This window comes from Mastigoproctus giganteus, chromosome 4 (assembly GCF_048544385.1).
Source record: "Mastigoproctus giganteus isolate SK-2022 chromosome 4, ASM4854438v1, whole genome shotgun sequence".
Lineage (NCBI taxonomy): Eukaryota > Metazoa > Arthropoda > Arachnida > Uropygi > Thelyphonidae > Mastigoproctus > Mastigoproctus giganteus.
In genome coordinates, this window is record NC_143578.1 from 90,479,864 (window position 1) to 90,502,900 (window position 23,037).

The 23,037-nt window shown below is 37.0% G+C and overlaps 1 protein-coding gene across 3 annotated transcripts in view; it reads left to right on the forward strand.

Moving 5' to 3' along the window:
* The window catches only part of LOC150086898 (transmembrane protein 243-like), an 86,805-nt gene extending 64,281 nt beyond the window's left edge, over positions 1 to 22,524 (forward strand). Inside the window, exons 4-5 of one of the 3 annotated variants that reach the window (XM_090371668.1) lie at positions 4,948 to 5,052; positions 22,257 to 22,524. In XM_090371668.1, the coding sequence (XP_090227794.1) occupies positions 4,948 to 5,052; positions 22,257 to 22,373 (222 nt within the window). In that variant the 3' untranslated portion in view covers positions 22,374 to 22,524. Of the gene's footprint in view, positions 1 to 4,947; positions 5,053 to 17,669; positions 17,747 to 22,256 lie in introns of those variants that run through there. The other 2 variants (XM_090371669.1, XM_090371670.1) reach the window with 2 other exon arrangements.
* Positions 22,525 to 23,037: the final 513 nt, after the last annotated feature.

The window sequence follows — 23,037 nt, forward strand, 5'->3', positions numbered from 1 at the left end:
CTTTTGTGGATTTATTGGATGACTGTTTTCTACGGCAGCATGTGAGAGAACAACAAGAGGGAGTGATACTCTTGATCTGATTATCAGTAGTGATTATTCATGCATTAAGAACCTGCAGATAAAAGAACCACTAGGTGGCAGTGATCATGATGTATTGATATGAGATTTATGTAAAGACATAACTAACATCAAGGGCAAAGGGAAGGGTTTTTTCTTTCGTAAAGGTGACTACATAGTCTGACAGTTTGTAAATTCTCTTTTGTAAATTCTGTCCAGTGGGACCAACTGATGATGTTACCATCAGCCAGTTCTAAATGGGAAGCATTCAACGAAGTAATCATGGAAACACTACTAGGCATTTCATATCAATTAAGAAATACTGTTCAAGGCTTGGACCTAAATGAATATCAAATGAACTAATGAAACTCGTGGCAGAGAATAAAAATGCATGGGATGCATATAAATTATCAAGAGAGACCAAAGCCTATGGTAGATAGAAATTAGTCTGTGATCAAGTCACAAAGGAGGTTAGGCAAGCTAAGGCAAATTGAGAAATCCCTAGCAAAGGATTTCTCAAGTAGTTGATTCCTCGATATCAAGTGGACCAATGAATCATATTGGTCCACTTGATATTGAGATTTCAACTACTGATGATCCTGCTCAGGTTGCTGACAAACTGAATAAGTATTTCGTATCTGCATTCACACATGAGGAATTCTTAAGGGAAGTGGATGCCAGAAGCTAATCAAACTCCAACGGGGAGCTAAATGATTTTGTAGTAACTGAGAGGAAAGCGGAAGAGAAACTGTTAAAGTTAAACATAAAAAAAGGTACCTGGGTCGGATGGGTTCTATCCATTTATATTAAGGGAGGAAGCTAAGGAGGTAAGCAAACCATTAGCCATAATTATGAGAGCACCTTTGGATTCAGGAGAAGTCTCTCCAGACTGGAGATGTGCGAATGTATTGCCTAACAAAAGGGGATCAATGGGTGACATGAGCAGTTTCAGACCTGTTGGCTTAAATTCTGTTTCAGGGAAATAATGGAGTCACTGGTTAAAGAAGTAATGTGAGAGATAATTTTTATTGCCCTTCACGACCATAAAGCCAGGGATTTACAGCCTCCTGATACTTCCAGAATACTCAAACAATTATTTACAAAATGAAAAAAGGTAACTATACAAATGAAAACATATTTCAATACAAAGGAGAGAACTCCTCACAAGAGTTAGGTCTGATCGAGCTGGCTTAACATCGAGATAAGGGCACTAGCTCAATCAGACAGAAGCAGATGCAAGGTACAAATCAGTCATTGCTGATTAGTCCTGCTAGTCATTTTTTTCCAGTATGTCCGGTCAACGGCAAATTTGTTCAGGTCAATGGCAAATTCTCCTGGATTTGCTTGAGCATCTGCTGAGGGAGGAACCTGTCTGAGAGATGGAGTTGTGCTGAACGCGGGTAGAGCTTGGGATTGGCCTTGAGGGCAGCAGGGGGACTCCTCCAGCCACAGGTATCCCAGAATGAAGGTGTTGCAATTATGCCTATTATCATGACTGTTGCTAGGAGGCGTTGGTCGTCGATTAAGGTGGGAAGCTATGGAATCCCAAGAGAGTCAGCAAGCTGCATGGTGCGAATCAGAGCTGGAAGGTTGTGTTTCCTGTTGGCTCACTTTAGGTGATGGTGCCGCTGAGCCCCAAATTTCAGCAGCTTAGAGTAAAGGCAGAAAGATAACTGTTCTTATGTACTTCACGGTTGTCTTTTTATTGGTGATATGTAGGAGATGTTGTTTTGCTATCCACTGGAATCACATGAAGCACATGTGAGTAGCATGTCTAAGTGGGTGTCAAATCGAAGTTTGGAGTCAAACACAGTGGCTAGATTGTGATGGCTGGACACAATTGGGATGAAGGTGTTGCCGACTGAAGGCTGAGAGATGGAGTTTGCTTCAGTGAATACACCTTGAATTCGGACTTAACAGGATTGATCTTGAGCCCCAACTGGCAGAGGTAAAATGTGACTGCGGTGAGAATGGTGTTAATTTTTGATTTTACCAGATCATCATCCTCAGTCTTGACTGAGGATGATGGGAGTGAGTATCTTGATATCATCCACATAGCTCAGTAGACACCGAGAATGTGCAACCAGTGGGGAGATAATAGATGAAAACAGAAGGCCCGAAAGGACCCCTCCTTGTAGGACTCCTGCAGTGACGGATCTTGTAAGGGTGCGATCTCCTGTATGAAGTTTTATAACTCTGCCATGCAGAAGAGAGGAGAGAAAGCATAGTATGTTCCCTGTGATCTGGAAGCATTCCAGGAGAGTGAGAAGATGGTTTACTTGGATGGCATCAAATGCGGCCTCAATGTCTAAGTAGGTAACAGCTAGTGCTTGTAATTTCTCAAATTATGACAAGATAGTACTCGTGGTTGCTAGCAGATTGGTGATTGTTGATCTGTTTGGAAGGGAGTAGTGAATTTGGGCTGGATTACTGGGCAAGATTTGCTTAGTGAGGATGGGGAGTAAGCTCCTTCTCCAGGAGCTTCAGCACGCTGGAGGAGTTGGAGATGGGTTGGTAGTGTTTAGGTTGCAATGGCGACTGAATTTTAGCTGAAGGTTTGAAAGTTTTTCCACTGCTGTAGGAAAATCTGGTTTGAGAGTAACTGGTTGAATAATGTACAGACTTAGGCATTTGAGCATGAATTGGGGAACTCCATCATCACTGGTGGTTGACGAGGCAAGTAGAGAATTGATGGCTCTGATCAGCTGTTGTTTTGTGATCTGAATGATATTCAACACTTCTTGTTGGGTGGGCTCTGTTGGTAGAGCCAGATCTGAGTTTGGCACAGGATTACAGTTAAATCTTGTGACGAAATTGAGCTACAATTCTGGATCAAGTTGCAGAGGAAAGTGAAGGTTCACTTTCTTAATGTAGGACCATCTAGACATTAATGCAGGTATATTTCAAAAAAGTGTACATTTGTAGAGGGTAATTCTTGTCTGACTATTATGCAATCGCAAAGAAACTGGATGCGAATAGTAATTTTTATATCATATACTTGGATTTCAGGGAATCCTTTGATACTGCTGCACATAAGACTACTGTAGAAATTGGAGCAGTGTGGCATTGAGAGAAAGTTACTGCTATGGATATAGGGATGATTGAGTGACAAGACAGAATGGTTTTAAATGGACACCACTTTCTGTGGACTATTATTAGTGGAGCCCCTCAAGGTGCAATGCTGGGCCCATTGTTGTTTTCTGTATTTATTAATGATATTGATGAAGGCATATCAGGCTTAATGTCCACTTTTGCAGTGATACAAAGGTTGGCTGGATGGTTAATGACAGTAATGATGATATGCTACTGCAACTAGAAAAATTAGGCAAATGGCTGAGAAATTGCAACTGGAGTTTAACATTGACATATGTAAAGTATGTGTGGGTAGCAGTAATCCCAGAGTAACATACCAACTCTGTGGTACTATACTCATGGTAGTGGAAAATGAAAAAGATCTGGGGTAATTGTGCAGTCAAATATGAAGTTCTCTGAGCAGTGAAGACAGGCTGCCAGTGCAGCTCATGGGGTTTTGTCAATGGACAGGAGGTGATTACTCCATTGTATAAGGCAGTGGTCAGGCCTCATCTTGATTGCTGCATACAGGTCTGGAGATCTCATTCCAGCAGCTCTATATAATGCTATAGAGCTGCTGGAATGAGTACAGAGAAGGGCAACAAGATTGGTGACGAGAACAGAAATATCAAGGTGCTGCAGTTTTGCAAACTGTAACATCTGTCTACTAGGCACCAGCAAGGCGATCTGATTGATGTGTTTAAGGCATTGAAGGGATTATTCCCCTTGCTCGGACTACACTTGTAATGGGGCTTAAATTGAAATTGAGGAAGGATGGTTGCAGAATAGATGTGTGGAAGTTTGCCTTTAGGCAGTGGGTGGTTGATTGCTGCAACAAACTTCCAGCTTAAAAAAATTCAAGGAAGAACTAGACAAACTATTGGAGGGAATGGATAGGTGAAATGAGGCTTTTGTTTTCTGCTGATGCTGTATAAGCTTGCTTTCTTGCGTTTTTTTGTCACTAATACTAGATACTGATTTATAAATTATAGAACATTGTATTCCACTACTGTTCAGACAATACTAGCTTATTGCATGGTTTTGGATGCACGATACTGCCAGTTGGTGGAGATTGAGTATCAGATTTTTCCTGAAAGGTATACAACAGCATACTGGTTGCTGTTGTATACCTTTCAGGAATAATACTTTCAGGTGCAGAGGGCTCTCAGCTAATGGAGTTCATCACAGGATATAGGCACACTGGCAATTTATTATTTCAAAACAGTTGTAATAAACTGGTGTTAGGCAGTTTTGTGAGGGCTGAAACTAATGAGTTTGGAGCATTTAAATATACTCCAGTGTTGTAACATCTCCTTGATAGCTTTGATCAATAGCTTGCTGCATGAAGGTGAACTGCATGAAATCTAATCTTGTGTTGCTTCCCAGAATTTTTTATTCATGATCCATTTTGTTGCCTTTGCTACCACTGTGAATATTCCTCCCTTATTCATTTTGCTTATCCCTTTAAGAGCCTTAAACATGTGATTTTGTTATCTTAACACTGCTAAGAAAGTTGTTTTAAGAAGGGAAAAACTCAAGTGATGTTGAAGTCTAGATACTGAGTTGGAGTTAATAGTAATGAAAGGAATTATATGGTGATGATATCCTGCAATTGGTTACACAGTGGAATGCATGTCTTAAGGCCAAGAATGACGCAGTGTTATTGGTCCAGAAGATAACAAGACAAGTCCTCTTAAATAGGTTTCTATTGAACTTTCCTCATAGAATGTGCTGTAGTTATGTGTCTCATTTATACTGTTAGCTTTTAACAAAGAATTTATATTTTGTTGTAATTGAAATCTTATTACTCATGTTTAGGTTACACTTGTGAGTTCCTTTGCATTTCCCCACTGGCCACCAAAGGGCTTAAATATATATTTTGCTTCTTGCATCATGCTCATGTGTTTTTCTCATCTTTTATTGGTAAGTTCCTAACTACAATATGTTCTTCTGTGTGTGTGTGTGTGCTGTGAGTATTAATCAGGACAAATGATACTTATTCTAGTGATCAACAGATCTGAAATTGAACTAAATGAGATTTGGGAAGCAACAGAAGATTGAACTAATCTTATTTTGCTTCCCAAATTTTTTGTATTCGTATTTCCTTGTTATACCTGCTATACGAGTATAGTTCCTTTCCTAATTTTGCTTATTCTTTTAAGGACCTTAAACACCAGATTTTCCCTATACCTAGTGTGCAGGCTTCGCAGTCCAACTAGGAACAACCTTTTGCACTCTCAGCCAATCTAGTTACCCTTTTTATCATTTCGAGATTTTTTTTTTTTTTTTTTTTTTTTTTTTTTTGCGAGGCCTCCAAACCTGACTATGATATTCAAATTTTGTCTTGCCATTGTTTTATAACCAGGCATAGTAACATCAGAAAAGATTTTTATAATCTAAATCTAGCCTAAGTATCAGGCGTCATATGGGTTACAATAATCAAATTTACTGATAATAATTTATATGTAAATGTTTAGTTATTGCCCTATTTTATTGTGGGATATAGTCTTGAACTTGTGAGCTGTTGATCAAGTAAAAAAAGTTATGAAAGTTTAAATTTATTTAAGTTTTCTAGTATATCTAAATATATTAAACTTAATTGGGAACAAAATGTATTATGAGACATCCTGGCAACTCTGACTAATACTGTATATTTGCCAAGTGAATAAATTTAGTTTTTTTTATTTGCATTTGTACATTGGCTGCAAGTGACATTTATTGCATTTTGTTTTGCTAGTGCTTATGTCATAACAGACTATCTCAGTTAGGTGTGACAAGCACTGGGTAAACAAAAATGAGAATAGGAGTATGTTATAGGCCAGATGATTGTGTGTATAATGACAACTATACAGCCCAATAGAGTGAGCCAGTAAATCAGAATGTAACTTTGCAGATAGATTGGAATTGTGAGTTGATCACTCACACAGCTGCAGAACTTTTTTGATTTATTGGATGACTGCTATCTACACCCGCATAGTAGAAAGGCAACAAGAGAAGGCAATGCTCTTAATTGAATATCAGCAGTGACTCCTTCATGCATTGAGTTTCCACATAAAGGAACCAATGGGCAGTAGTGATCATATTGTATTGATGCGGGATTTAATTAAAGAGATAACTACTGTCAAGCGTAAAATAAAGAAATTTTACTTTCTTAAAGATGACTGTAAGGGTCTTAGACAGTTATTAAATTCTTTCCATTTGAACAATTTATGATATCAAAAGTGCAAATTCCAAATGGGAAACATTTGGAGAATTATTCATAGAAACTAAATTATTCATAGAAACTTTTCCTAACAACAAAAATGTTGTTCATGGTTTAGATTTAAATGAATCTCTCAGCTGATGAGACTAGTGGCAGACTAAGTCTCAAAAAGACAGTCTGCCACTAAGTCTTTTTGAGACTCAAAAAGACTCTCTTAAAAAAAAAAAAAAAAAAAAAGCACTGGACGATTATGAATTATCAGGGGACACAGAAACCTCCAATAAGTATAAACTAGTCTGCAATCAAGTCATTGGGGATAGGATTAGACAAGCAGATTGAGAAGTCTTTTGGTGAAGAATGTTAAGAAAAGTAGCAAAGAATTCTGTGATTTATGGTAATATTCTTTGCTGAAGACATTCTTGTAATGTGCCAGAATCACCAATAGTTATGCTATTCAATATCTATTGATCAGTGTTAACTAGATTGTTCCACTATTTATGAATGGCATAACTGCTGGTGATTCTTTTCATCTGCATTCATGCATGAAGGGGAAAGTACGAGAATACATGTGAACAGGCGAGGTTTTTATGGCTCCAGCTAATAGAGAAGTTTTTCTTAAATTTTTGCTTTTTATTGACTTAAATTGGCATATTAATTTATTTTCTAGAAGTAGCTTTATATTTCTAGTAACGATATTAGTTTAATTTGAACTTAGATAGAGATTTTGTAGGTTATTACTTAGTATTGGTAAGGGTATCTAATCCACGTATTGGACAAGTGTTTTTTTTTTTTTTTTGTAGTTGTTGGCGCATCGGCTTCTGTGGCCGTAGTGCACCTTCCAAGGTTTTTGCAGTACTTTGATCCAAGCCCGAGGTGGGATTCGAACCCGCGACCTTTGGGTTGCCAGGCAGGCACTTTACCCTCCTGGCTAGCCCGGTTGGCGACAAGTTTTTGCAGCTCCCTTGAACGCTAAGTTTCTAATTATATTTAGCCATTTTATTGACTTAATTGTTATATTAAATTATTCCTATAAGTAGCTTATAGACCTAGTCAAGCTCCATGGTTTATTTTGAATTTAGACAGCGCGATTTTGAAAGTTAATTAATACTTAGTGTCCGTAGATTTACCGTTCGTAACTTGCCACCATTGTCATACAATACAACGTATATCCTGAACTAGAAAGCATAAGTTTTAATGCACAACTAGACAGTGAAACATGTAGCATTGTATTAGAAATCTGTTAGCGTAGTAAATATATAGTACAGTAGTATCAGTTAATCAGTATTTTATTATTAAATTTCATTGTCAATTAAATTGTAATTTTTTAACTAAACACATAATGACCTAGATTTTACAAACGTAACATTATAAATTAATACATATAACTTGACAGGAGATAAAGTCATATAACGTAACTTGGAGATAATACGATACTGAAATATATATATATATATATATATATTCATAGTGTTATAACTGCATTGGGATATAAGTTTAGGGTTATATTTTGGTACTGAAATTTTATTTGAAATTGAATCGAAATCATGACTCAGAGCAGCAAAGCAAAAGCGAAATCAAACAAGCAGTGCCTTTTGAAATGCACTGCTTGTTTGATGTTTGTGGAGCAATCAGGAACAGGACATATTGCCAAGGGAAATGTCTTTGCATGTGCAAGATGTAAGGAGTGTGAGGAAATCAGGCACCAACTTAGCATTGTTATGGGCCCATATGAGAGCTTGAAGGACAAGGTAGATGCTCTTGAAGGATTTAAATTGAGGGGCCCATCGAGCTCTCAGCTGTCCACATCAATGCCAGAGCTTGCACTTGAACATCATGCAACACAGTCGCAATCCCCAAGGGAGAATGCGTCAGTCCCAAAGGAACTAGTTATTGTTGGTTACTCTATTGTAAGGGAAATGGGGAACATATTGCACAAAAAGGATAGGTGGAACAGGACCAGGGTATGTCTGCCAGGGTGAAAGTTAATGACGTAGAGCAGATATCATCTTTTAATGGCACAAAAAGTGATATTGTTGTACATATTGCCACTAATGATATTCAGAGTAGGAGACTGGCGGAATTACTTAACAAGTACAGGTCAATGTTGAAAAAAAAAAAAAAAGCCTTGAGTTAGGGTTGAATTTGAAAGTGTCTGCAATTCTGCCTAGACATGATAGGAGGGAGTGTATATGATGAGCCTTGTCAATCAATTTGGCCCTGGAGAGATTGTGCAAGGCTCAAAGGGTAGAATTTTTCTCAGCCTGGTCTGTGCTTGTTAACAGGAGAGACTGCTTCTACAGGGATGGGATACACTTAAATACAAAGAGTGCAAGAATATTTTCTGATGCTATCGAGGCAGTGTAAGGTGGGTTGGAAAACTGCTAGCTTGGGGGGGATACACAGACTAATAGATTAACAGTAGCCACTGGCAGAGGTGAAAGTGATTCTTGCACTGCTTCTATTGAAATGAGCAGCAGCCTGCAAAACAAGGTGCTGGGAGTTATTGTGGAACAAGTAAATACATGGGCTGTGTTAGGGTAGCTAAGAATAGGAACGGGTGCATGCATACTTGTGTCTACACCAATGCTAGGAGTTTGGTAATCAAATTTGATGAATTTGAGGTGTTGGTCAAAACATCAAAGGCAGATATTGTTGGGATAACAGATGTGGAGTCACACAGATATAAGGAATGCAGAACTGGAATTTGGGGAGTACAATGTATACAGGAAGGATAGACAGGATACGAAGGGAGGAGGAGTTATGCTATTGGTTAAGAAACATACAAAATCCAAGAAAGTACAGCCAGTTAACATGGCTGGACAGTGCAACATCAAGTCAGTTTGGTGTGACATAAGCACTGGGAAAGCAAAATTGAGAGTAGGAGTGTGTTTTAGGCCTAATGACTCTGTTGAGTATAATAAACAATTGTACAGAGAAATAGTGTGCCAGTAAATCAGAGAATCTTATAATGGGGAATTTTAATTTCCCAGATATTGACTGGAATTTGTGGGTTGGTCACTCACACTAGCAAGGCTTTTGTGGTTTTGTTGGATGAATGTTTTCTGTAACACTAATGTTACAGAAGTATGTTCGGGAGGCAACTAGAGCGAGTAACACTCTTGATCTGATTATCAGTAGTGATTCTTCATGCATTAAGAATCTGCAAAAAAAGAAACCACTAGGTGGCAGTGATCACAGTGCACCGAAGTGGGATTTATTCAGAGGTAAATACCATCAGGGGTAAAGGGAATGGTTTTTGCTTTCGTAAAAGTGACTATGGTGGTCTGAGGCAGTATTTAAATTCTGTACGGTGGAACCAACTGATGATGTTACCAACAGCAAATTCAAAGTGGGAAGTATTCAAAGAATTAATCTTAGAAGCTACTAGGCTTTTCATACCAACTAAGAAATATTGTTCTTCAAATAGGCCTCTGGGGTTGGGTATACTCATACTATGATTTTTAGTGTTTTCCACCAACCATGGAATAAAACAAAAGACGAAAAAACCCAAATTTTTAAAATATTTAATATTTACAATAAATTATTTACAAACAAAATATTTATTTACAAACAAAATATTACTGATAGTAATTTTAAAATAAAACAACTGTGCTATACAGGATAATAATAAAATGCCGAATTTAAAATGCAATAAAATATACTAGGTTATATATTTTAGCGCTTTTAACCTAGTATATTTTATTGCATTTTAAATTCGGCATTTTATTATTATCCTGTATAGCACAGTTGTTTTATTTTAAAATTACTATCAGTAATATTTTGTTTGTAAATAATTTATTGTAAATATTAAATATTTTAAAAATTTGGGTTTTTTCGTCTTTTGTTTTATTCCATGGTTGGTGGAAAACACTAAAAATCATAGTATAAGAAATATTGTTCAAGATTTAGGCCTTAATGGATGTCAAATGAACTAATTAGACATGTGACAGAAGAAAAATGCATGGGATACATATAAATTAACAGGTGACATGGATGCCTATGATAGATATAAGCTGGTCTGCAACCAAGTCAAAAAGGAGGTTAGGCAGGCAAAGGCAAATTACGAGAAATCTTTGGCAAAGGATGCAAAGAAAAACATCAGAGAGTTCTTTACTTATATAAACTCTAGAAGGAAGGGGATGAATCAGATTGGTCCCCTTGATATCAATGGTTCAACTGTTGATGATGTATCTACATTCACACCTCTGGAATGCCAGAGGTGTATTAAACTCTGTCAGTAATCTAGATGACCTTGTAATAACTGAGAGTAAAGTGGAGGAGAAATTGTTGAAGATAAACATAAGAAAAGCACCTGGGATGGATGGAATCTATCCAGTTATATTAAAGGAGGCAGCAAAGGAGGTAAGCAAACCATTAGCCATAATTATGAGAGCTTCCTTGGACTCAGGGGAGGTACCCATGGACTGGAGATGTGCAAATGTGACCTCAAACCACAAAGGAGGGTCAAAGGGCAAAACAAGTAATTACAGACCTGTGAGTTTAACTTCTGTTTCACAGAAATTAATGGAGGCACTGGTTAAAGAAGCATTGTAGATCATCTGGACAAGTCTTCAGTTATAGCTCGGACACAGCATGGGTTTGTTATGGGGTAGTCTTGTCTGACCAATTTGAATGGCTATTATGATGTGGTCACAAGGGAACTGGATGCAAAGAATAATTTTGATATCATATATTTAGATCTTAGAAAGTCTTTTGATACTGTTGCACATGGAAGGCTGCTGCACATATTGGAGCAGTGTGGCATTGGAGGCAAATTGCAGCTATGGATAAAGAGATGCTTGAGTGGGAGAAGGCAGAGAGTGGTAATCAATGGACACTGCTTTTCATGGACTAATGTTATTAGTGGAGTTCCCCAGGGTTCACTGTTGGGTCTGTTGTTGTTTTCTGTATTTATTAATGATATTGATGATGGTATATCAGGCTTAATGTCCAAGTTTGTAGATGATACAAAGTTCGACAGGTTTGTTGAAGACACTAATGTTAATACGCTGCTGCTACAGGATCTAGAAAATTTGAGCAGGTAGGCTGAGAGGTGACAACTGAAGTTTACCATTGACAAATGCAAAATACTGTATATGGGAAGCAGTAACCCCAGAGTAATGTATCAACTGTGTGTTACTACACTGACAGTGGTAGAGAATGAAAAGGACTTGGGGGTAATTGTGCAGACAGATGTGAAATTTTCTGAGCAGTGCAGCTGATGAGAAAGGCTGATGAGTAGCTGATGGTGTTTTGTCAATCATATACAGGAATTTTTCTAGCAACGATAAGGAGGTGATTATCCCCTTGTATAAGGCAATGATCAGACCACTCCTCGAGTACTGTATACAGGTCTGGAGGCCTCATTTTAAGAAGGATGTCTTTTGGAACAAGTACAGAGAAGGGCAACAAGATTAGTAAATGGAACAAAGGGATGCTCTTATGAAGAAAGTCTTAAGTTTTGCAAATTACATTGTCTGCAGACTAGGCTACTACGAGGTGATCTGATTGAGGTGTATAATGCCTTGAATAGTTTGAGCATGCTCATTGCTGATGGGATTTTTCCTCTTGATCAGAATAATCGCTTGAGAGAGCATAAATTCAAATTGAGGAAAGACAGTCATAGGATAGACGTGCGGAAGTTTGCCTTTAGCCAGCAGGTGGTTGATTGCTGGAACAAACTTCCATCTGTTGTTGTAGAAGTTGATAGCTTAAATAGATTCAAGGCAAAACTAGACAAACATTTGGAGTGAGTGAATGGGTGAAATGAGAAGGGGTTTTTTTTTTTTTTTTTTTGGCTGATGCAATATAAGCTTGCTTTCTTGCATCATGTGCCTATGCTAAGTTTTTAGGGATTGGGATAAGAGAAGTACACAAAATTCTAACTGAGCACTTAATGATTTTGTGATAACTAAAAAAAAAAAAAAAAAAAAATATGAAAGGTGATCATTTAATTCACAGACTGGTGCAAGATATTATCTTAATTGTTATCATCTGAATCTGCTGTGGATTTCTCATTCTTGAAATACTTTCCCCTTGACCTTTACACACTTTCGCCACCATCGTACCCATGCTTTAAATATTTTTTGCAAGTCATTTTTCGAAAGAGTGCTAAGCGCTTCCATTGTGGCTCTGCGAGCATTGTCGGGCATGAAACACTTGGCTTTCAGAGCTTTCTTCAGAAGTGGAAACGAAGAAATCACATGGGACTGAGTCCGGTAAATAAGGGGAATGTGGCCGCACCTCGCCACCTATGGCAGTGATCACTGGCTGCACAGTATTAGCCATATGGGGCCTGGCATTGCCTTGATGGAGAAACCACTTCACACCGGAAAGTTCTTGACATTTTTCATGAATTGCTTGGAAAAGTTTGACTCTAAGAACCTCAGAGTATGCTTCCTTATTCATAGTTGTTCCAAGGCACAAAATGTGTAACAAGAATGCCTTTTGTGTCAAAAAACACAAGAATCATTTGTTTGTCAGCTGAATGATAAGCTCAAAATTTCTTAGGTCTTGTGAATCGGAATGCTTCCACTCTCCCGACTGTTGTTTTGTCTCTGGATCATAGTGAAAAATCCAAGTTTCATCATGTCACTATTCATTTTAAGAAGTTTTGACCCTGTGTTTCAGAATGATCAGTCATTTCTTTGCACAAGTGCACTTTTTACTGTTTTTGTTCTGGAGACAAATTGCATTGAATCCAGCAGGCACAGATTCGTGACATTTTCAGGTGATCTTATCTTTCACAATATTGTGAGCACTATATGAAATGGACATTCTAACAGCTAATTCACAAAGTATAATTTGCCTGTCTTCATCCAAGATCCAGGGTATTTGCGATTTTCTCAGGAGTTGTTGAGGAGGAAGGCTGACCCGGTATCAGGTCATCTGCAACAGACTTGTGGCCTTCACTGAATCGCTTGTGCCATTTAAATATGGCCATCCTGCCAAGGCACTCAATAGCATATGCTTCATTCATCGCTAACTGTTTCCAATGCAATCCAATGCAATCACACACTAGCAAGGCTTTTGTGGATTTATTGGATGATTGTTTTCTACATCAGCATGTTCGGGAGGCAACTAGAGGGAGTAATACTCTTGATTTGATTATCAGTAGTGATTCTTCATGCATTAAGAATCTGCAGATAAATGAACCACTAGGTGGCAGTGATCACAGTGTTCTGAAGTGGGAGTTACTCAAAGAGGTAACTACCATTAGGGGTAAAGGGAAGGGGTATTGCTTTCGTAAAGGCGACTACGATGGACTGAGACAGTATTTAAATTCTATACAGTGGGATCAACTGATGATGTTACCAACAGCAAATTCAAAATGGGAAGCATTCAAAGAACTTATCTTGCAAGCTACTAGGCTTTACATACCAACTAAGAAATATTGTTCAAGGTTTAGGCCTAAATGGATGTCAGATGAACTAATGAGGCATATGGCAGAGAAGAAAAATGCATGGGATACATACAAATTAACACGTGACACAGAAGCCTATGATAGATACAAGTTGATCTGTAACCAAGTTACAAAGGAGGTTAGGTAGGCGAAGGCAGATTACGAGAGATCCTTGGCAAGGGATGCGAAGAAAAACAGCAAAGAGTTCTTTACTTATGTAAACTCTAGAAGGAAGGGGATGAATCAGATTGGTCCACTTGATGTCGATGGGTCGACTGTTGATGACCCTGCTCGGGTGGCTAACAAACTAAATGAATATTTTGCATGGACATTCACACATGAGGAGTTATTCAGCGAGGGGAATGCCAGAGGTGTATTCAACTCTAACAGTAAGCTAGAGAATCTTGTAATAACTGAGAGTAAAGTGGAGGAGAAATTGTTGAAGATAAACACAAGAAAGGCACCTGGGGTGGATGGGATCTATCCAGTTATGTTAAAGGAGGCAGCAAAGGAAGTAAGCAAACCCTTAGCCATAATTATGAGAGCTTCCTTGGACTCAGGGGAGGTACCCATGAACTGGAGATGTGCAAATGTGACCCCAATTCACAAGGGAGGATCAAAGGCTGACACAAGTAATTATAGACCTGTGAGTTTAACTTCTGTTCCCGGAAAATTAATGGAGGCACTGGTTAAAGAAGCACTGCAGGATCATCTAGACAAGACTTCAGTTATAGCTCGGACACAGCATGGTTTTGTTAAGGGGAAGTCTTGCCTGACGAATTTGATTGGATACTATGATGCAGTCACAAAAGAACTGGATGCAGGGAATAACTTTGATATTATATACTTGGATCTTAGAAAGGCTTTTGATACTGCTGCACATGGAAGACTGCTGCACAAATTGGAGCAGTGTGGCATTGGAGGCAAATTGCTGCTATGGATAAAGGGGTGGTTGAGGGGGAGAAGACAGAGAGTGGTAATCAATGGACACTGCTCATCGTGGACTAATGTTATTAGTGGAGTCCCTCAGGGTTCAGTATTGGGTCCTTTATTGTTCTCTGTATTTATAAATGATATTGATGATGGTATATCAAGCTTAATGTCCAAGTTTGCAGACGATACGAAGGTTGGCAGGGTTGTCAAGGACACTACTGACACTATGCTGCTGCAACAGGATCTGGAAAGGTTGAGCAGATGGGCTGAGAGGTGGCAAATGAAGTTTAACATTGACAAATGTAAAGTACTACATATGGGAAACAGCAACCCCAGAGCAACGTTTCAACTCTGTGGTAGAGAATGAAAGGGACCTGGGGGTGGTCGTGCAGGCAGATATGAAGTTCTCTGAGCAGTGCAGATGGGCTGCAAGAGTAGCTCATGGTGTATTGTCAATGATATATAGGAATTTTTCTAGCAGGGATAAGGAGGTGATTATTCCCTTGTATAAGGCAATGGTCAAGCCACACCTAGAGTACTGTATACAGGCCTGGAGGCCTCATTTCAAGAAGGATGTAGAGCTGCTGGAACGAGTACAGAAAAGGGCAACAAGATTAGTGAATGGAACAAAGGGGTGCTCTTACGAAGAAAGGCTTAAGTTTTGCGAATTACAGTGTCTGGAGACTAGGCACCAGCGAGGTGATCTGATAGAGGTGTACAAAGCCTTGAATGGTTTGAGCATGCTCAATGCTGATGGGATTCTTCCTCTTGCTCAGAATAATCACCTGAGAGGGCATAAATTCAAATTGATGAAAGACAGATTTAGGATAGATGTGCAGAAATTTTCCTTTAGCCAGCGGGTAGTTGGTAGGTGGAACAGACTTCCATCCCTTGTCGTGGAAGTTGATAGCCTAAATAAGTTTAAGGCTCAGCTGGACAGGTATTTCGAACGAACAGAGGGGTGAAGTGGAAGTGGTTATTTTTATTTATTTTACTTTATTTTATTTTTTTTTTTTGGCTGATGCTGCATAAGCTTGCTTTCTTGCATCAAATGCCTCTACTAATGCTAAACCCCGTCTGACACAATAACGAATCACATATCTTGTTCAATCTGTACGTCCAACATGATACAGTTTAATTCAGATCTTTTAGTCTCACCTTGCTCTTCACCGATGAGGAAACAAAAAAGCAGTGCAACAGCCATATGAAGAGTGGCATTTGTGTTCATGTGCTGGTAATTAATAATCTGATCGTAGCCCAGTTTATCTGGTGTTTCTTTGCTTATTAGCAGGTCTCAAACTTGGTATTTTAATGTACTATGGTCTATGCAAGTTTCAAGATGAAAGAACTTATGTGCTCTTTTGTATGAGGTTGTCCTTACAAGTAACTCCCTTTGCTTTCTATTGGAAGTAGTTTGAGTTTTCCATTTTGTTGTTTTTCAATAACTACTGTTTTTGCATTTTGTATATTACTGACTAGAATATCAAATTTCAATCAAAAGCCTCTATTGGAAGCCTTGAAAGTATTTAAATTTTGGTAGGGAAACTGGTTCATGCAATTATTTCAGTTACAAAAGATTTTTTTATATAATTATTACAGCTACAAATTGAATATTTAATATTTATACTCAGTAATCAAAGAATTATGACCATCCCATTTGTAATGGACTATGCTGCATAGCTTGTAGTATAAAAAGTGGAACAACTTCATACACTAGAGCAGTGGTAATTTTCACAATATGAGAGATGCCTGATGGCTTTGTGCAATAGTTAAGACTAATAAAAGCATTTTTAGGCAAGAGCCTTGAGCTATGTGGCAGTATGACTAATGTATGGGTTAGTGCAATTGCATCATTTTTATACGTAGCAACCTACCAAAGTAGACAAATTTGCTATGCTGCAAAACTATCACCTGTGTGGAAAGATGTGCTTATATTTCCTTGAAGCATTTGGAATTCTTTAGAGCCTGGGTCTCTTCAGAATAATTTGGAAAGAGCATCTGGCAAACCATTTGGCTATAGTTTCTCCTGAAATTTATTGTTAATTGTGGGATAGACCAAGAATCCTTCCTTATGTAGTTAGTTGGGTTTGATTGGAAGAATAGTTATTTTTATCAGTTTTGAATGAGAAAATACTAACTTTTTTTCTTCGGAGTTAGCATTTTCTAGTTCTCATTTCCAAAGATTTATTTTGTTTGATAGGAATCAATTGGTAAGTCTTGATGATCCTAAAGAAGGTCTGAAAATTTTTTATTTGAAGTACCTTTGTAGCACCAAGATGCTACAAAGGTACTTCAAAGTTGCCCATGTCAGGTCTGGAAATGCAGGTTGAATTCCCTTAAGAATTCTGGTGTGAACAGGTAGTTTTCCTGTTTTGAGTCCAGGGTGGAGCTGGGTTAGGAAGTTAAGGATGGAATGGTTCTTGGTTGAAGAAATGAAGTTTAAGGCTTTTACTTGGGGGGGGGAAGAGATTGAGAGAATCTTGTTAGGTAGAAGTTGTCTGTCTGTTTAGGCTAGTTGTTGTTAGTGTGCACAGCCACAAATAGAGAGTTGGCAGGTTTGACCCTGTATTCTTTCCAACAATTTTGCAGCCCATTGTAAATTTGCCAGAAAATTCTGGTCACCCAAAATTCCATATGTATACAATCACAATGAATATATAAACTCTCTGGCCTTGGCTGTGTCAACAGAAATTTGTTATTTAAAATGAATTCAGACATGAGAGAGTGTCTGGAAACCCAGACTGGGTGTGCAGTGGTGTTATGCTCTTCTGGTCCTTATGATGGAAGATGGTGGGTGCTGGATTACTGGAGCTGGATCATGCTGAAAGGCTCCAACTTAGTGTGATTTACAATGTCAGTGAAGAGCCAAGAGTTGTCCAGGAAGTTTTATTTTCAATGATTAATTATTAATCAGGGAAAGTTAATTTAGTTATTTAGTATTCACTTCTATTTATCAGCAAATAGAAAAATTCTATTATTTATATAATAAAATTTCCTTTATAGGAAAAAATATTGACTGTTCCTGAAATATAATGGAAATACATACATTACCAAACCTACCATCTTTAATTTCTCACTCCATTTTATTTTACTATGGACATTATTTAGGAAGTTATTGTATTCAGAATGTTCTTTACCTTCCATTTTACCTCACATTCTAGTATACCTTGTCATTCAGTAAAGAGCAATTTATCCCTTCTCATGTCATTCTCATTTTTTTTTATTGTCCATTGTTGTAGTAATAGTGTTATGACTTTAATGTACTTCATATCACTTGTTTGCTGATGGGATGCTTTTAGCTTTCCTTATTCTGTTTTCTGAGTTTGTTACTACTGTACTGATACAGCACTTCTGCTATGTTAGCAGACTAGTTGCAAAAATGTGATATTGACAGAATTATGCAAGAAGTAAGCTTATGGAGAGTGAGTGAGTGTATTCAGTGTCACCATCCCTTTCATCATTTTCTTTCAAGTATTTGTCTAATACCTCCTTACTGTTAGATAAACTTTCAACCTAATTTTGTTGATATGTTCTATATAATTATTCCCTCTCACTTGTGAGTCCATAAAAATGTCTTCAATTACATCCACACAATTCAACTACCTGTAAAAAAATGCAGACATGTAGGGATTGCAATATAATCTGTGTCACCAGATTGCCCTAAATCTTGGAATCATTGGACTGTATAACCCCCAATTAAATAGTAGTAGAGAAAGGCTTCATATAGAAGAAGAAATCTACTAGGTATGTTGTTTTTATCAGTTTCATTTTGGTATAATTTTAGCACTTTTAACCAGTTTATTTAACTTCCTGTCTAACCATTAACCCTTGATTACAAACCAATTGTGCCCTCTCCATTTCTTCCTTATCCAGAGAATAAATACCCTTCCTATGCACATTTTTCCCCGTCTCCTTCCTGTGTGCTATAAGGAGTGCAACCTTCCTTATAGCATGCCCCTTATATCATTATAAGGAGTGCACCATGAGGTTTATTTTATTAATATTTATTGTTTATTAATTTATTAGTGTTTGCATCATCTCCCTGCTACTGATGTATATAGCTTCCACCTTAGCCAATGTTTCTGTTAGTTGAGAAAGGTGGAACCCAAAAGCTATTATCCAAATTTTTTTTTTTTTTTTTTTTCCCAGTTTTATTTTGGTACAGCTTTAATGCTTTTAAACGGTTTATTTTAATAAATTTTAGACATGTCATAATTTCAACTCTTTTTTTATCTGCACTTTTTTTTAGCAATAATCATTATTATAATGTTGGTTGGGGGTTGCAAGAACTTATACACGTATCCTATGCCTGATCTCTGTTGGTTCTTTACTTATTGAATAAGTATTTCTCTTGCTGTTGAATTGGAAGATGGAGGCCAGTGGAATGGCCACCATGATCTCCTCACCTTTTCTTCTGAATTTTTTCCTGTGAGTCCATCTAAAAACCAAGGTGTTCACTGTTAAAATAGACATTTCAAAGCATCTTAGAGAATGAATTATTACTATATACAGTGAGATTACATCTCCAACAATTCACTTGTCCTGGACCAGAAATAAATGTTTTAATTGTTGTGTCTCTGTGAATGATGCACATATTGAACGTATTTTACAACAGTTTATTCAAGTATTCCAGACTTATGGCCACCCTATATGCAAGTCTTGAATACTTGTGGTATTCTTGCTTGCTTTGGAAACATTGCTTTTTCAGCAGTTGCATTAAGAAAACGAAAGTAATTCTAGTTAAATTACTCTGAAGTGTGTGTATGTGTGAGGAGGGTAATAAGAAAGGGAATGCCAAGCCTAACTAGAAGTGGCAAGACGGCTAAATATTTATCACTGTGGTAATATCACTGTGGTAACTGCATTACAGCAAACAGAATTGTGACACAAACTTATATTCTCATAATTGAGAATTTAAGTTTGTGATACATTTTACACAATTCCATAAAGACTTTGTATATCAGCTTGAAGAGAATGGATCTTTCTGACACTCTAGAAAGAATTCTTTAAAAGCAGACATTTCACAGGAAGGTTCCATAGAGGGGTCTTAATACATTTGCCTTTCATTGCAAGTCTTCATTTGCCTTTCTTGAACCCCAGGAAAAAAAATTCCCTCTTAAACTGGAGCTAATAATGCCAGAATCATTCTAATAGGATTCATTATGCTCTTTCCAGTTGGAATCAAGATTCAGCTTGCTGACCGGGTCTTAATGGACCTTCATTTGGAGAAAATAGTAATTTCAAATGGCCAGGGCAGATATCCATTAGTGATTGTGTAAACATGTTCATGGGATGTAGATTCCTGAGAGCATGAATTAAATAGCACAAAAGGCCTTTCTTAAACTGGAGCTAACAATGCCAGAATCATTCTAATAGGATTCATTATGCTCTTTCCAGTTGAATCAAGGTTCAGCCTGCTGACTGGTTCGTAATGGTCAGGGCAGATATTCATTAGTGATTGTGTAAACACGTTCATGGGATGTAGAACCCTGAGAGCATGAATTAAATAGCAGAGTAGTGTGATGAGGTCCACTTATGTTCATCTTTTAGCAGATATGATAATCTTGACTTCATTTTTAATTCATAGGCTAAGCTGCTCAAAAAGACTTATTCAATGGATGAAAATGAAAGTAAAGTATCTATGGGTGCATAACAGAATTAAAATTTAGATGAATTTCACTAGAATTTTAATTCTAGGAAGACATTGCAATCCTTACTCCCAACCTGTACTTTCACATCAAAAATGAGTATTGTTTTTATTATTTATATAGTGCATTTTAAGGCTGTATTGCAAGTATGTACAGGTAGGACCCGCTTTACGACATGGTTAGGTTCCAGCAAAACAGGGTCATAAAATGAAAAGTCGTAAAACAAGACCAAATTATAATGTAATTGAATGAGATAGGTTCCAAAATTCCCAAAATTTTTCCAAGTATGTACTAATATTTCTGTTCTTTATAAATAATTAAATATTTTAAACATTTAATTCATATGGTTTATTTATACTTATGTATAAAATAATTAATAAAATAAAATTTTACTTTGGTCCTGTGGAGTCATCACTTGAGTACATATTTACTCAAGTGATGACTCCACTACCCATTTCGTCCACATTAAAAACTAAATCAGGGTGGTAGTTGTCTTAGTCTATTAAGCGTTTAAATTCGGAAGGATACTCTTCCACCACTGCAATGTCAGCACTAGAAGCCTCACCAGACACTTTCACATTGTGAATTTTACAACAGTTTTTAAACTGATGAAACCACCCTTTGCTGGCCGTAAATGTTTCAGTGCTGCCAGACTCCTCACATATTTCGTCAAATAACGACTTTGCCTTGTCCAGAATTATCACCTGTGTAACAGGAATGTTATTTTGGTTCATATCATCAACCCACAACACTAACAATTTCTCCATTTTTTTTTCTGTTGTCTCACTGCATGAATAAGTTGTTCTGGAGGATGACACACTTGTTATTCGTGTGTGTGTGTGGTTTATTTTATCAACGTTGTTCATAATCGTTGATACAGTAGAAGGTGCTAAACTCAATGCCTTTACACACATCCGACCGATGCTCAAGAGGCTCCATGTGATGTTCACATTCATTTTCTCCTTAATTGTTAGTGTTTTACACTTTGTTTCCCCCCCCCCAGGGGGGGGCACAGAAACTGCCCTACGCTTAGAGCTCATGGTTACACAAAAAATATTAAAATTAGAGCTCATGGTTACACAAAAAGTGAGAAATAACACTGTGTAACCTGTTAACAATTGAGGGAAAATTCACAACGAAACGAACATGGCACACTGAATGTAAACAACTCTTGGTGTAGCTATCATTCCACCCACAATTCACCACGAAAAACAAAAGAAACACCTAGTGCGTGTTTGGACTTGCAGGTGTTGCTGCAACGTGTTACTGAGTTGTGATTTTTTTGTTATTTTCAATTTTCAGGTAATATTTTGAAACAGTCGTTAATGTGAAAAGTCGTAAAATGGACCATCGTAAAACGGGACCTATCTGTATTGTGTTTGTGGAAGTCTTCTCAAGGGCTAAAAAACCCAGAATTACTCAGAGGTACCTTACTCACTCTCTTGAGATTAATGAATTTCAGTTCTAATTGAAGAGGCTTTTAGGAATTCTAGTGTATTCAAACTCACATCTCTCCTAACAAGTGAAAAATGATGAAACCACTATACTTGATAGCCATACTTGTGGAAGACCATATCACTAATGGCTACCTTTAGGTAGATGAGGGGAAATCATTAATAATATCTTGATTCCTAGCACAAGTGTTGTGATGTAGGTACGGATGTGAGGAGAACATAACTCCTTATTTTCATCATTTTCTGTTTTGTGCTTTGCTTCTTATCTGTTAAGATTTGTTTCTATTGCTTAACTTTTAGATGCCATTCTTGTAAATTAGGTTTAGTTTTTATTTCATCTTGTTTATTAATTTTGAAATATTTCTGATAAGATTTATTATTAATCTTCATTCAGTCTTGAAAATAGCAAATTAAATATTTCAGTTTGTTTTTTTACAGTTATACATATAAATATGTCATTTTGAATGCTTTTTTGTTTTTGCTTATAGATTTATTGGTATAATCAAGGAGATGTGGATCCCAAATTTAGACTTCTCATCTACTATAACACTTTTCTCATCACCCTTTTGTGTACTTGTGCTAATTTGTACTATCATCTTTCATAGCAAATTATTTGTGCTGTATGTAGAAAAGCAGTTGAAGACACTCTGTATAGGCTCTGACTGACTGTTTTATTGACAATCCACACTGTGATTTTGTGGGTTGGGCATTTAACTAGAATTGATAGCCATTGTCTAATTATAGTTTCACATGCATTGTTTCACAGAAATCAAAGAAGCTGAAAATTGAAGAAAAATTTGTATATTTGAAATAAGAAACATTCTACAGTGAAATCAGAAAAAAGTTTTAGATACTTTTACTTTGAATATTTATTTCTATTTGTACTAATGAAACATTATTAGGTGTATTTGATATATATTGCTGTTTTATAGCTGTACTTATCTATAAATTTTATATATTTATATATCTTGAATTTTATGTATATGTCATGAAAAATATGCAGAACTGTATTTATGCTAGTTCATAAATTCAAGCAGTAGTTTAAAAGTATAAAGCTATGAATGTACTGTCTCTGATCATACATAAATGTATGAACAGTATAAACTTCTTAATGGGGTTCTGCATTTTATTTCTTGTATATATAGGTTCTTTCCTTCTCTTTCTCTATATATATTCCATATATATATATGTATGTATGCAAAATATATGGAATATTAATTATAGAGTTTGAGTCAATGTTATAATTTTGGTGAGCTCTGAAAAGCTATT